Source organism: Dendropsophus ebraccatus, chromosome 3 (assembly GCF_027789765.1).
Source record: "Dendropsophus ebraccatus isolate aDenEbr1 chromosome 3, aDenEbr1.pat, whole genome shotgun sequence".
Taxonomy (NCBI): domain Eukaryota; kingdom Metazoa; phylum Chordata; class Amphibia; order Anura; family Hylidae; genus Dendropsophus; species Dendropsophus ebraccatus.
Window position 1 is genome coordinate 114,981,216 of NC_091456.1, and position 15,234 is coordinate 114,996,449.

Sequence of the window (15,234 nt, forward strand, 5' to 3'; positions counted from 1 at the left end):
TATGGGAGGATATTGACCTATATGGACCTGGTCATGTGGCTTCGTGGTATGGTGGTATTTTCACTTCCATAGTGGTAGAATTAGTGATATTGGTCTGCGTATAGTGTTTTTTTTGTTTTGTTTTTTAAACAGTAAGTGGTATTATTTGGTAGTGGTATGTAGCCCTGGTGTGGAGGTGTTATTTGATTTTTTTTATAACCTAATCCTGTGTATGTCCCTGTTTAGCAACGGTTCATACACTATATTTGTTTGCAACCACTGAATGGGTTGGAGGGGTTGTGCGGTTGACGGGACAAACCTAGAGTGAAACATACAAAATTTATGATGGAAAGATAGTTCTGCGTTTAGAACCTACTCCTGTTTTTGGCTTATAAATACTGATGCAAAATACCAACCAAAATACTGCTTACTGAAAGAGGCCATAATGAACAACGTTGCTATTTACTGCTATCCAGTGCTAGGTTGGGACACATGTTACAGGTTGTCATGAAACTGTTATTGTGGATTTACCAAAAACTAACATTCATAGGTTTGAGGCCTTTTGTGCAGTACTTTTATGCTTTTTCTGTCAAATAGCTCCTATACGTAAGTGGGAGATTATGGGGGACATTTATTAAGACAGGCGTACTTGTATGACGATCTTAAATTAGGTCACGGCCCCTTTTCCCTGGCCAGATTCACTAAGAGGCGCACGGCTGTTTTCGGCGTAATGTTTTCTTCCATGATCTGTACTTTATATCAGTACCACACTTGCATGTGCCTTTGATCACTTTTCTGGATGTGCAGTGACCAAAAAAATCTACAAGCCAATATGGCCACTAGACCACCAAGCATGGCTTTTTATAAGCCTTTTAAATGGCTCTCTCAGATATAACTTAGATAACTAGAGCATCTGGTAGATCTGTACTGCCTATTCAATTCCTAACTATTATAGGTTCTTCCTGTGGAGGACTGTATACACCAACAAGCAGGATGGAGAATGTGGATTAAGCATGGTGACCCACATGTTACAAATAAAAGGGATAGCAACAAATACAGCTGATATAGACATGGGACCAGAGCAGAAGGGAAAAAAGAGGAGGTGTCAGCTTCACATGTGACAGAGATTGGCTGACTAGGAGCAGACAGAGACACACGACATCTACTTACTATCATCTGCACGAACGGTGAGCAGTGAGAAATAAACAACAGTCAATAATTCAATACATATAGCAACGTGTTACCACACTGCTTAGGGTAAATGAATCTTTCTGCTCTCTGTCTTTATTATTTTTTTTCTTGTATATTGTCATGTGTTTTATTATGTTTATATGACATGCTGGAACCTGTATCGTGAAGCCAAAATAGTAAGCCAAATAAAGTCCTATTCTCATGAAATCCTTTGGAATATATATCATTTGCAATGCAGCAAAGTACAGTTATAAATTTCATTTATTAGTGACTGATTGCCAAAGATTACATAAGGATAAATATAGTACAGTATAGGTATTGGTATACCAGTTTATAAATGTATGTGGGCATTACACATACGTGAAGCTAAACTATATACATTATATACAGTGGTACCTTGGTTCTCAAACTGCTTGGAACTCATACAGTATTTTCAAGGAAAGTTTGCTTTGGTTCTCAAACTCTTGCTCGATTCTCAAACACTTTTTGGGCACCCAGCACAGTAATACTGCAGTATTGGAATGAAAACTTACCTGGAAGTAACGTTCGAAATTCAACCTTTGCTCTGTATTTGAACGTTTTTGCAAGCAAGGATTGTGGGTTGTACCTGGTGAGTTTAGCACTGGTGACTCGGCTTCACATACAGTTCAGTACAGTATAAGATTGCTGGAGTGCATATACAGTACAGTAGTAGTACAGTCAGTGCACCACTATCTCCCATCTGTTACAGTGCTAGCATTGGGGGGGCGACTCTATACAGTAAAGGATGAGTACAGTATAGTGCTGTTCTGTAATGTACTGTAGGAATTAAACTAGGCACTTTTCAATGTAATAAGTGAGTATTGTAGGTAATATTCTTTGGGTGCTGGAACCAATTAAACACACTTACATTATTTCCTATGGGAAAACACTGCTCGGTTCTCAAACTGCCTTCCTGAACTAAGTTCGAGAACCAAGGTACCACTGTAATTTCATTTCTATGATGGCCATGATTTGCTCAACAGAACACAGAGCTGTAAGTTTTCTATAAATGACAACTGTTTATAATTTATATAGGGAAGGTCCGATGTAGGACAAATTTTTATGAGTGACATACAGTGAAGAATTATTGTGGTGATCACTTTGGTATAAGATATGTAGAAATACTGACCAAACTGCACAGCAATCAAGAGTTTATGATGGTTGATGTTTCCTTGTTAGGAGAACATTTAGGCCTGGGTGGCAGAGATCAATGCTGATGGCCTTTTCTAGGGACAAATCTATTACGAGTGCATAAACACTTTTACAGAGTGCTGTTTATGACATGACAGCTTTAGACTTCACTTTTATGAGACAAAATGGAGAGCTACTTAGTAAAAGTGGTTTCAGTTATATGTGACTGTGCCTATCCATGCTCTTTCTGAATAGCTAATCATATAAATGGTCACCACTGAAAATTTTCTCCAGTGATGGCCTCTATTTAAAAAAGGCATTGTCTTCAGGAGACAAAAACATCTAATACAATAAAGGCAGCCCTACTTATGTCACAAATCAAACAGTTAATGTACTTTAGGTATTCAGAATGTTATAACCAGTATCAAATTTATAATACTGTACGTGTTTCTGGATCTATTAGAATCAAACATAAATCCTTTAAGCTCTCTTAGAGGGTTTTGCTTTCTGGTTGGCTAACAATTGCTAGACACTGAACCCCTGCCCTCAGGGCTTTTATGAAACTTCTGCTATACAGTATATCCATTGGATGGATGACCTGAGTGGTATGGTTTATAACGTTAGAGTGATATACTGGATACTGTTACTGGATCCATTGTCTTTTTTTTTCTCTCAGGGGCTACAGATATGCAGACTTGGATGGGAACAGTACTTTGCACATGTCTGGGTGGACTATAGTCTTAGTTTACCATTTTCATTATGTGATTAATTTTCCTTTCTCCCCCTTTCCCTTCCCCTACTTTTTCTCCCTCCTCATGTATGGCTTGGTGAAGGTGCAGCCAGGGCTGCACAAATAACCGCTAGATTGTTTATGTGGCCCTTTGCTTTAATCAGCTGTTGGCTACACACCCCCTTTTACACAATGTGCTGCCATCAGTTTCTGTCAGAATTGAGTGATCAGGCTATGAGCATTTATTTGTTCATTGGCTGAATGCTGGCCCTATTATATCTTGCAGCGATATCTATCTGATTAAACAGATAATCGCTTGGGTAATAGTCTTGTAGGTGATACTAACACAAGGCAAGGTATGTAATACTGTCACAACTAAAATCAACAAGTTGATGCTATATTATTGGACAGTGTTCAACTTAGTTGAAGTTTCAAATGTTTAAAGGAGAAGTCTGGCGGATTATAAAATCATGCAGCCGGCAGGGGGGAAATTGATTACACGTTCTAACTTACCTCTCCCATGCCAGTGACGAGTGGAGGGACTGGCCTCGGGCCCCCCACCGGAAGGCATTTGTGATGACATCACATGGGGAAAGGCAAGTTAGTACTTGTAAGTAATTTCTGGTTGTAGGATTTTATAATCTGCTGGACTTCTCCTTCAGTAAATAGTTTTTTATAAGTTTGTTTTTAGAAGGGAGTCTCTCCTATTTGCTCCAATTGGGAGATAATTGCGATCTTTGCATTTTCCTTTCCATAATATTTCTCTTGTTCTGCGTAATACTTAATAAAAATGTATTCAAACTAAAAAAAAAAATCTTGTAAATAAAAACATGTTATAGCATGAAGCAATAAAATGGTCCCATGAATATGACTGTATTGTGCAATATATTTGGCAATTGCTGTACATTGGTCATAAATGAAATGTTGTAAGAATTATACTTTATTAAAGTATGCACTGCTCCATTGCATATGAGATCCATAGTAGGCATTCATACCAAATCAAACCTTTTTACTGCATTTCCAATTGGATTATAGTATAATTTTTGGTTTTATAGTATAATTGTAGATAATACATTTCATTTATTTTAATAAGAGCAACATTTTTGATGGCAAAGTGCATTAGTTCTCATCAGTTCCATAAAAACTATTTTTTTTAAAACATTCTGTGGTCAATGGGTGATGGACTAGATGTCATTTTCTCAATGGTATATATTCACCAGTATTGGTAAGCCAAAACCAGAAAAGGATTATAAAAAGTATGGATATAAAATGAGTTTTAAGGCCCAATTTACATGTGTTTTTTAGGCCACTTTGCCGGTATGTGCCGCCCCACTGACTTCCACAGTATATGTCGGAATATCATTTTGTTTGTATACAGGTAACTTAATGTAAACAATTTTCTGCCTATATATGGGATCTGATATATTTTTCTCTGCAGCCTAATTATTATTATTATTATTAATATATATATATATATATATATATATATATATATATATATATATGTATATAATATAATTTTTTTTTTTTTTACACAGCTATCTAAACCCTCATAGCACCCTGAATGGATCCTACACTTTTTATGATCTTCAAGCCATATAGCCTACATAGGAAAAGCACATTGAGAACTGACTAGCAAATTATATATTGAACACCCAAAAAAATATTTATCAATTGCACACATAATGACATAAAAGTATTAAAAATCATACATTAAAAAGCCTGATGGCAACCCCAGGGAATGACAACATAAGTACTTGGTCAGATAAATATTGGCAGGGAGGACATTAATATTCAAAGTGCCAGTGCCAAACTTCCATAACAAATCACACTTACCTCCTTACCCCTAATATTGAAATTGGAATATTGGAATATTAGAATATTAGAATATTAGAATTGGAATGTAGTGCATATCATAAAACTCTGATTAGATTAGTCTGATTAGTCTGATTCGAGCTCACTTTAAAGCACTGCTGGACTTCATGATGTACGGGTACGGCATGGGTCCATAAGTGACAGGATTCCATAACGTACCCGTACGGCATGGGTCCTTAAGAGGTTAATTAGGTTATTGGCCCACTTTGTATGATAGTCATTGTGTCCGGTTGGGTGGCACAGTACATAGAGGGCTTGAGTTGTGAGCCCTCTCTGTACCCCCTTAACAGAATTATGACGTACACGGATGTTATAGGGGTTAAAGGGTCAGCAGACAAGTTCTACTAAATTTTAAGCTAATCACCTGAAGGGATTTATTGCCATCACCTCCAGATCTCAAAGTCTGTGCTCCTGGCTACATGTCACTTTCTTCATTTCCTAGCAACCTTCTAGCCATTTGGGTTCCATTCCTTGTTCTCTGCTCCACTCCATTCTGACCAATGTCTTTGCATTGAAACATTGATGTTTGACCGCAGAAGAAGAACATCTAGTCTTTGGCTCCAGAATTCCTTTATTTTCTTCAGCTGGTGCTCACCAGGAGACCACCTCTGAGGGTAGCGACCAAGGAGTTTCCCACAGTGAAGCCCATCCGGCCTTGCGGCAGGCTCTGTTTAAGACCTTAGACTCTGCTCCTTGGAGAAGCTATGTCAGCACCTGTGATCGAGGCGATCCACCTTCCCATGCCTGGTCCATTCATTACACTCTTTAAAAGAAGTTATATGATATGCACTTGCACTTTACAGGACATTCCAACATCCAAGTAGAGGTCCTTCTAGGAGGTAAGGGTGACTTGTTATGTGAAGTTTGGCACTGGCACTTTGAATAATTTTATGTTTTCACTGTCAATACCTAACTGATCACGAACATGTGTTGTCATTTTCTGATATATATCTTCTCCAGAGGGGTCGCCATCGGGCTTTTTAATGTGTGATTTTTTTAATACATGTCATAATGTGTGAAAAGAAGGGACCACCTCTTTAATTACCAGGGACTCCAAAAGCCTGTGCAATAGAGAAAGATTATGTGGACTGCTTAAAGACTTCCTCCAACCATGACTCATGAAGGTAGTCTGAGCCGCATAGAGAAGAAAAGGAAAGAGAATGCTTCCAAGAAGAAGTAGAAGAAGCCCTTTGTGAGTCACTGGTTGTAACTGCAATAAAACCTCTTATACTGTTAAGGGCCTTGTGTAGACCTAGGATCACCACTGTATGGGGGAATATTGCTCTGTGTTTGTGGTTTTTATTCAGTATCAATATGGCAATATTTTCCATTTACTATGTGGAAGCAATGGCAGTAGTGGTGAGGTGGAATTATTTTTTCCTTGTGTAGTGTGTACGGTTATACTGTGCCCCAATACAAAGAGACACAGTATGAAGTAAAAAAACTGTTATGCAGGCAAATTATTAGCAGTGCACTGCAGTATATTTGTGCACTTCCTAATATTCTTTTGGTCCCAGGTTGTGCTGACTGAGATTTTGATGTGTCACAAGGTGGAGGGAGCACCAAAGTGTACCATCTACCCTAAGGCTGGCCCTGGTAATATGTTTGTAGGTTTTTCTTCTTAAAATCACCGATGTATACTCACCAGAGCCTTGCTGTGCAGATCTCAATATTTCAGTAAAATAAAAACACATAACATATAAACCTACAGCTCCACTGGCGTTATGACTTGCCTCTCCTTTTGGTTAGGGTCTATATAATAATAGTTCATTTACATTATGATGACACAAATTGAGGGCCTAACACAATAAGAGTTGTGTACACTTTCTGTTTATTTAGAGTTGTGGTGTGGCTCTTACTCCTCTTAGTCACAATAGTCACACTCATAAAGTATAGCAATTAGTGACTTTCCATGACAGTGTCATTATAATGTGAACAGACATTATTTATTGGTACATGTGGATCTATAGCAGTGGGGGTTTGGTTAGTAACATTTACACTATAAAAACATACCTTTCCACGCAGATTTTTCTACATTCACCATGCTCCACAAAGTACCATGTACAAAGAAACTAAAGGTGTGTTGATATAAAGTGGTAAGTATATCTCAGTGCCTAACAATGCAAATATGCATACATCTGCATAAGCCTAGGTGACTAACCTGAAGGGAATATGCAGGACAATTGCAGGATATGAAGTATGTAGATGTAGTCCAGAGTGGTGCCAGGCTTTAGAAAGCTATAGATCATTGAGGGTTAACTTAATGGCACCACTGCTCCCAGAATAACCTGATTCATTTTGCCCATTGCCCATTTTGACCTCCCCTCTTAGCAGAAGGGGTGGGGGCTGTATCTCTTAAGGGTTTTTGCTTGGGAAACCGCTTTAGGATAGCTCATCATTCACTGACTCACTACATAGTGAATGGAGTTTGTTTCCGTCATTGCGTAGCAATGGCAACCTGTAACTGCTCGTATTTACTTGGATGGGAGCTGAGCTGCAGTTACACATCACCAAAGCTACACAATGAATAGTGAGTGGTGGAGCCAGCACCGAGAACGTGAACAATTAAAATATAACTTTTATTCGAACATTAAAAATGATACTCCATAACAGGACCTACGCGTTTTGCGCCGATGCGCTTAATCATGGGGGGTGGGCTGATGGGGGGATGTGGCCGGGATGGGGGGATGCGGCGGCGGGGCTGCGGGCACCAGAGAGTTAAAGCACATATTCACAGTGGGATGTCAATCCCGCTGCGAATATGTGCTATCATAGGGGTGAATTGATACCGGATCCGCAGCGGTTCTCGCTTCGAATCCGCAGAAGTGAGATCCGCTGTGGATCCGGTAGGTGTGAAGGACACACACCACACACCTTGAGGCTGGGTTCACACACAGTATATTTCAGGCAGTATTTGGTCCTCATGTCAGGTCCTCATTGCAACCAAAACCAGGAGTGGATTGAAAATACAGAAAGGCTCTGTTCACACAATGTTGAAATTGAGTGGATGGCCGCCATATAACGGTAAAAACTGCCATTATTTCAATACAACAGCCGTTGTTTTAAAATAACAGCAAATATTTGCCATTAAATGACGGCCATCCACTCAATTTCAACATTATGTGATCATAGCCTTTCTGTGTTTTTAATATACTCCTGGTTTTGGTTGCAATGAGGACCAAATACTGCTTGAAATATACGTAGTGTGAAGCCTTAGGGTTTTTGTACATGGTACGTGTGGTATTATTGGCTTATTGATGCAGCGCGTGTCTTTTATTGTCTTTTTTACATTTATTTAACATTTACAATATGCATTGAAAGAAAAAAACACTGTAAAAGGATTTCAAAATTACTCCTATCCTCAAATGATGATCATTATGACTTTCAAAAGTCTCTATTAAGTTAATTTTCTAACTTGAAGACTTGGCATTTTTTTTATTTTATCTTGAATTCACCAATTTGATGTACAGTAGCTCAATTTAATTTCAGGAAAATTATTCATCTTTCACGATTTTAAATAGTAAACATATACTCTCAGATAAAAGTGATACTGAACTAGAGACTGCTGCCATGTTTATCAGCTCAAAAAAAGTGTTGTGTAATGCTCAATTACACATAAGTTGTCCTGAGAGAATTATATGAAATAAAGAATGTGCATGTGTCTGTAAATGTACACTGCCACTAGTGACATGTCACAGGTGCTTTGTTCTCGTTGCAGTTGTAAACCATGGGTTTAGGCAACTGAATAACGATCCAATTCATACAGACTTACCGTTTGGTCAGTCAGTGGCGGTAATACAATAGTTTTTTCCATAGTGTTCATGACAAGTTTCCAGAGCTCCTTCAAAACACGCTTCAAAACAGTCTTCTCACAAATTTTAGCAAATAGGGTGAGGCTAAAGAGAAAAAGAAGAGACAGGTACATGTATATGTTAATCTATAATTATATTTATATACATATGACATATATATGACAAATATTGTTACATGTATTGGGCTTCAAGAAATTAAATGGACTATTTATACAACTTATTAAAAATATTCACTCTTTGTCCTCAGAGTCTTTAATATAAACTGTTTATTAACAGGGGAGACCCCATTTAGGCAGGGCATAGTATATTACATCTAATTATAGGATGCACAAATCATTATACCTCAACAGGTGCGAAACAGTGCATTATAACTGTGTGTGTGTGTGTGTGTGGGGGTGTTAGGGTTGCACTGCATTATACTTAATTAAAGGGATTCAAAGTATTAAGGGGAGTTGCAGTGCATTATAACTCATTAAGGGGGGGGTGTCACAGTGTTTTAAACCTCATCATGCTAACACTCTATTTTAGGGATGGTCCGAACTGAGTTCGTATGAACCCGAACCATCCGCAATGATAGCCATAGGCTGTATCCCAGTTTTCCAGGCGGTCCTCCCTCTGTATCCGCCCGCTGCACGGAGCGGGCAGACAGCGGTAATCCGATGCCGAGCATTCGGGTTCAGCCGAACCCGAACCTTGGCGGGTTCGGACCATCCCTACTCTATTTACTTGAAATCCAGGTCCAGTCTTCTGTAGGCAGTTTTTCAGTCTTGTGCTAGTTAAAAAAAAAAAGAGACTAAAACCAGGAAGTCCCAGACAGTCCTGTGCAGCTGATATCCTGATATTACACAGTCTAGAGATGTGGGGCCTCTTGGGTATTGAACACCAGAAACCCTAAGAGTTTGTACATTTGTCACTTTTATATTTGCATTTAGTCTCTTTTTTTAAACCTGCACAAGCCTTGAAAAGCTGCCTTTAGGAGGCTGGCTCTGGACCCCAAGTTGTAACAGTGGTTGGGAGTTCAGGCCCCTACTATGGTACTCAGCACTGCAGCTGCATTTACCAGACAGTGTTTGTGCTCCCTGCTACTGCCGCATTTTGGGCATGGCAGCCAGTGTTCCTTCTGCATGCTGCCGCTTTGCCCAGCTGCTTGGAGCAGCATGCTTGATTGCAATTCCTGACACTGGCCACTAGAGGAGGCATGCACCTGCCTCCTTCAGATTTAAAGATATAGAGGGAGATTTATCAAACATAGTGTAAAGTTAAACTGGCTCAGTTGCTCCCACCTCTTCCTGTTCCCTGCATTTATTTAAGGAGGGTATTTCCCTTGCCTAAGCATCAAGGTCCTGCTAAGGTGTGTTCTGTATTTGCGCTGTTATAGCATTCTAGAGTCTCTTGTACCCGTAATACCCTGCCTGGTGTTCCTGTACTCTCCATCCTGGTTCCCTGTGTTTCAGCTGTGGTGTTCCTGCCATCTCTGTCCTGGTTCCTGTCTCCCTGTTGTGGTGTTCCATTATCCCAGTTTTCCTGTTGTCTGGCCCTGCACTACCAAGTGGTATCCGGATTCCACCTGTCCGTATTCTGTTTATCTGAAGAGGTAGTAACCTGGCGTATCCACCAGGAAAGCGTATCTTCATCATCAGGGGTATCTTGATGGTGAAGAATGGAGGATATGCTTAGACAACACCCTGAGGGATAGACACATGGCACAGTGGTCTCACATCCATTGATCCTAAAAGTAAGCTCAGGCAAAGAGCTCTGCTGGTCAACCAAGTTCCGCTATGGAGGAATTAAAGATAGAACTGAAATGTCAGAGTGATAGGCAAGATGTCCTCATGCAGTTCCTGAATACCATCTTGTCTTCTCTGAACACCTTGTCTGTGCCTGTACAGACAGCAAAGAATCCTCTTCCAACAGCCGTGCTTACTGACCAAGGAGCAGCAGCCCAGCTGTCTTTGACATGCCAGTATGACGGTGATCCCGTCCAGTGCTAAGGGTTTCTGAACCAGTGTTCCATACTTTTTGAGCTCCAGAGGCTTGCCTCTGTTTTCCAGTAAGGCCCTGGTGTGGGCAAATTCCATTTGGGAGTGTTGGGTCCAGTATCTAGCTCTTCCTTGCCCAGTTTCATTTTGAGGAGCCTGGTCAAACATCAGCTTTGTTTCAGTTGTGCTAGGGGTACCAGACCGTTGGGGACTATGCCATTGAGTTCCAAAACACAGTCCCAGTCTTCTGGAAGGAACTAGCTGACAGAATTCAGGATGAGCTGGCAGGTCGTGACTCACCACCCTGAATCAACTGATTTCTCTGACAATCCGGATAGACAAGAGATTTCGGGAACATTTCAAGGAGGTCACTTGCCTCAGAAGATTGTCCTGGCTGGCAACAATGTTCTAGAGGCTGATTCTTCCACCAGCGGCTCCCTCTGCTGAGGCACATACGCAGCTAGAAACCTTTCCCAGCAGGATCAGCCACACCTAGCTGAACATTTCTGTCCTGAGGTGGCAAAGGGCATGTGGTCAGGAATTGTCCAGAGAAGTCGGGAAACACCATTGTTTAGGACAAGTAGGAGAGGCTGTCCTAGACAAGCAAAACCCCTCTCCGAAGCTGACCATGGCTGTTACCATCTCCATGGAGAAATGGCCATTTTCTGTTCCAGTCTACCTGGACACCAGTTCCGTTTGTAACTTCTTGTCCTACAGCACCATCTACCAGTGACCAGGTTGGGGAGGCCACTGAATGTAATTTCAGTGAATGTCTCACCTTTGCCAGACCCCATGTTGTATGCCATCAAACCCCTCAAGCTGCAGATTGGGTGCCCTGCACTGCAAGGAGATCATATTTTCTGTATTACCAATTGCATTGGATCACATTATTCTGGGCCTGCCCTTGTTCTGTCTGTACTAACCAGTAATTGACTGGCAGTCTGGAGACATCTTGCAGCGGGGACCAACCTTCTTGTCTCGCCAAAGTTCATCCATCCAAGTTACCACTGGTTCGAGAGGGTCTGTCTGAGCTTCTGCCCCAGTATGATGTCTTCAGCAAGAAGATCAAAGTCAAAAACAAGTACTCACTGCCTGTGATCCCCAAACTACACTGTATACGAACAGCAAAGATCTTTAACAAGTGGAGTCTGAAACCTGATCCTGTTTTTGCAGAGGGGCAAATAAAAGACGGTGTTCAACACTTTTAAAGAGCATTACAAGTACTTGGTAATGCCTTTTGGCCTCTGTAATGTACCAGCCACTTTTCATGGGTTTGTGAATGACAGCCTCCAGGACTTGCTTTATACTCTACTCCTATCGCAGACATGTTGGCCAGGTCTTGCAGCACCTTTGGCAGAACCATCTATACGAAAAGCTGGATAAATATGCTTTTGAGAAGATGTCCCTGCAGTTCCTGGAATATATGCTATCTGACCTGAGTTTGAAGATGGATCCAGAAAGGTTATCTGCGGTCTTGAATTGACCCGCCCACAGAGGCTCCAGGCTATTCAGAGATTTTTGGAGTTCCACAATTTCTATAGGCAGTTCATCCCCAATTGCTCTACCTTGGTGTCTCCCATCTCTGCCTTGACAAAGAAGAAAGTGAGCCTTTTTATGTTTGAAGGAGGCATTTGCCGCCGCCCTGATGTTACATCATCTGGACATCTCCCACCAGTCCTCTGTGGCAGTGGATGCCTAATCTATAGGGGTTGCAGCAGTTTTTAGGCAGAGGTTTCTCAACTTGACTCCAAGCTCCATTATCGGCCCACAGAGAAGAACACCTAAGCAGACACTCTGTTCTATTCCTTTGATTTGTCTGACAGAAAGGAGGAGCTTCAGCACATAATAGACCCATCTCGTATTGTCGCCGCTGCTCCGACACAGGTAAAGGACATTCCACATGGGAACGTTTTGGTCAGTAGCAGATTATAATAGGTCCATTTTGGGCGGTAGCCCAGGGCCCTGAGCTCCTTGGGGGCCCATGGCCACCCAAAAATATATACTTTCAGTGATGTATTATCTCCTGGCTACAGTTCTGCCATGATTTGCTAAACAATCTCTGCTTTTTTAACGCAGTTTTGCACAAATCAGGGCATGATGACATTATCTATCCTGTACTATGAACACCACGCTAGTTCTACCATAGTTACAGTGAGGCGGGGGGGGGGGGGCCCAGACTTGGTGAACAGCCGGGGCGTATAGTAAAGTTAATCGTTTACTGCTTTTGGTGCTTTTACCATTACCACTTTCAGAGAATCCCTGGCAACATCTTAGGAAGATTTCATTACTGATCTGCCCTCCTCTGTTGGTAATACAGTGATATAGGTAGTGATAGACTAGTTCTTTAAGATTTCAACCCTTTGCCAGAGCTCCAGTTTGCTGTCAAGCTTGCCCATTTGTTTGTGGAGTACATCTTTCAATTGCACGGTCTTCCATCCCACATCATGTCTGATTATGGCATCCAGTTCAGGTAAAAATTCTGGAGAGCGCTTTGTCCACTCCTGGAGGTAAAGCTGGACTATTCTTCAGGGTACCATCCACAGACCAAATTCCAGGTAGTTAAAATGAATCAGGAGCTGGAGGCTTTCCTTTGCTAGCTTTGCTATAACAATCATGCAAGTGATTCTCTCTTACTCTTGTACGGACTTGTGAGCGGACTAAGGACATCTTAGTGAAGGCCACAGTTTGCATGTAAAGAAACGTGGACATCAAAAGGAGATCGGCTTCCCAGTTCAGCCAGAAGACAAGGGTTATCTCTCCTCTCAAAACATCAGACTGCATCACTTCTCAAATCATTAATCTATAACAGATTCTTTAAGCCATCTCCACATATTTCATTAACAGTTGATCCTGATGACTAGTATAAAGTCAAGTACATCTTGGACTGCAAAGTTGCCAGAGCCAAGCAGATATTTTTTTCGGACTGGAAACATTTTGCTCCTGAGAAGAGAGAAGTCAAAGAAGAACATTCGTGGTTTTGTCTCGTTAAAAAGAAGTTCTCTTGTCTCACCCCAAAGAAGGGGGGACATAAGGGGGGGCGGTTACTGTACTCTTCATCCTGATTCCACCTGTTCCCACAGTGGTGTTCCCGCCATCTCTGTGCAGGTTCCTGTGTTTCTGTTGTAGTGTTCCCGTATCCCAGTGTTCCTGCTGTCTGGCCCTGCACTCCTGGTTGGTTCCTGTCCATATGTTTCCACCTAGAGGTGATTTTTGAACCTAACCATGTCTATCTTTTACATCTGTTGTGCCCATACTGTTGGTTGGTCTGTCCGGACCAGCTGTCACATGTTCAGTTTATCTCTAGAGGTGGCATATCCTCCGGGAAAGCCTGTCTCCACCATCAGGAGTATCTTGTGAAGAACTGAGGATTCCAGCAGGAGTGGTGATTCTGGCTATCCTCATTATACTTGCCCCCTCTATTGACTTGCTTTGTCTTTCATATGATACCTTAGTTGGCTACAGGTCGGTATATAGTTGACTTTTCAGAATAGAAAAGAATGGAAGCACTTTTGTTTTCTAAGAGATATTCCAAAGTTTCTTATATTTGCTCATACTATTGATCTAGGCAAACTTTGTTGCATAGATAAAAGTTGTGTCTATTTAAGAACAGGTCTCAATAGACCACCCTGCTTCTTTATCATACATGCCCTCAGTGTGGGACAATAATGCATTAAGCGTCAAGACTGATTTTTTACATAATGGTGCCCTCACACATCTTTTTTGTGTGGCGTTTTTTCAGGCCTCCAGAAAAACTGCCAATGTGTTTTTTCCATGCATTTGTGTTTTATTTGGCACTTTTTCTGGTGTTTTTGACTTAATGTGTGAATGATCTTTTTTGTGGTTTAGGTGCGTTTGTGTGCTGAACTTTTTTTTTTTACCTCTGTCATCACATGACCTAGTTGCTGGACTACAAAAGGTGACATAAATGCCACACCTCAGTATAATACATTTTGGAAAAACTGAAAAAGTCTTAAAAATGCTAGAGAGGAGAGAAAAATGTCACACCAAAAAAATGAATAAAAAAGCAGTGTGTTAGGCAGATCATAAACTTCCTCCAGCTAGCATCTGCCCACTGGCATTTTTGCAAAAAGAAAAAAAAAAGCCATGGCAAAAATTGGCTTTTCCCAAGATTTTAAGGCAGTGTAAAGCCAGCCTTTTGGTGAAGTGTGACTGATTTCCGTTTACCTATTTATTAAAGTGTACCTTTTGTTATAAAAACTTTTAACATGTCACAGAGACGTCAAAAGTTTTGATCAGCTTTGATCGGTCCCCTCCCACTCTGAGTTTAAAAAAAAAAAGAGTCAGGCTCCATAGCAGCCCATTATAAGTCCAATGTTTCTATGACATGTCAAAAGATTTTTTTAGAACGACAGGTACACTTTCAGTTATTTTTGAACTAGTGTAGATTTCATCTACAATTTATGCTACTCCTGTCCTGTAAATTATAAATCTGGTGAATCTTAAGGTCATGCCTCCTTGCACAAACAGTTTACCAGAAGCCCCACCCACTTAGCTT

The 15,234-nt window shown here is 40.9% G+C and overlaps 1 protein-coding gene across 2 annotated transcripts in view; it reads right to left on the reverse strand.

Moving 5' to 3' along the window:
• The window catches only part of LOC138785988 (protein unc-13 homolog A), a 215,782-nt gene that overhangs the window by 30,181 nt on the left and 170,367 nt on the right, over nucleotides 1-15,234 (reverse strand). For both annotated transcript variants that reach the window (XM_069962556.1, XM_069962555.1), the window contains one exon: nucleotides 8,700-8,823. In XM_069962556.1, the coding sequence (XP_069818657.1) occupies nucleotides 8,700-8,823 (124 nt within the window). The remainder of the gene's footprint in view (nucleotides 1-8,699; nucleotides 8,824-15,234) is intronic.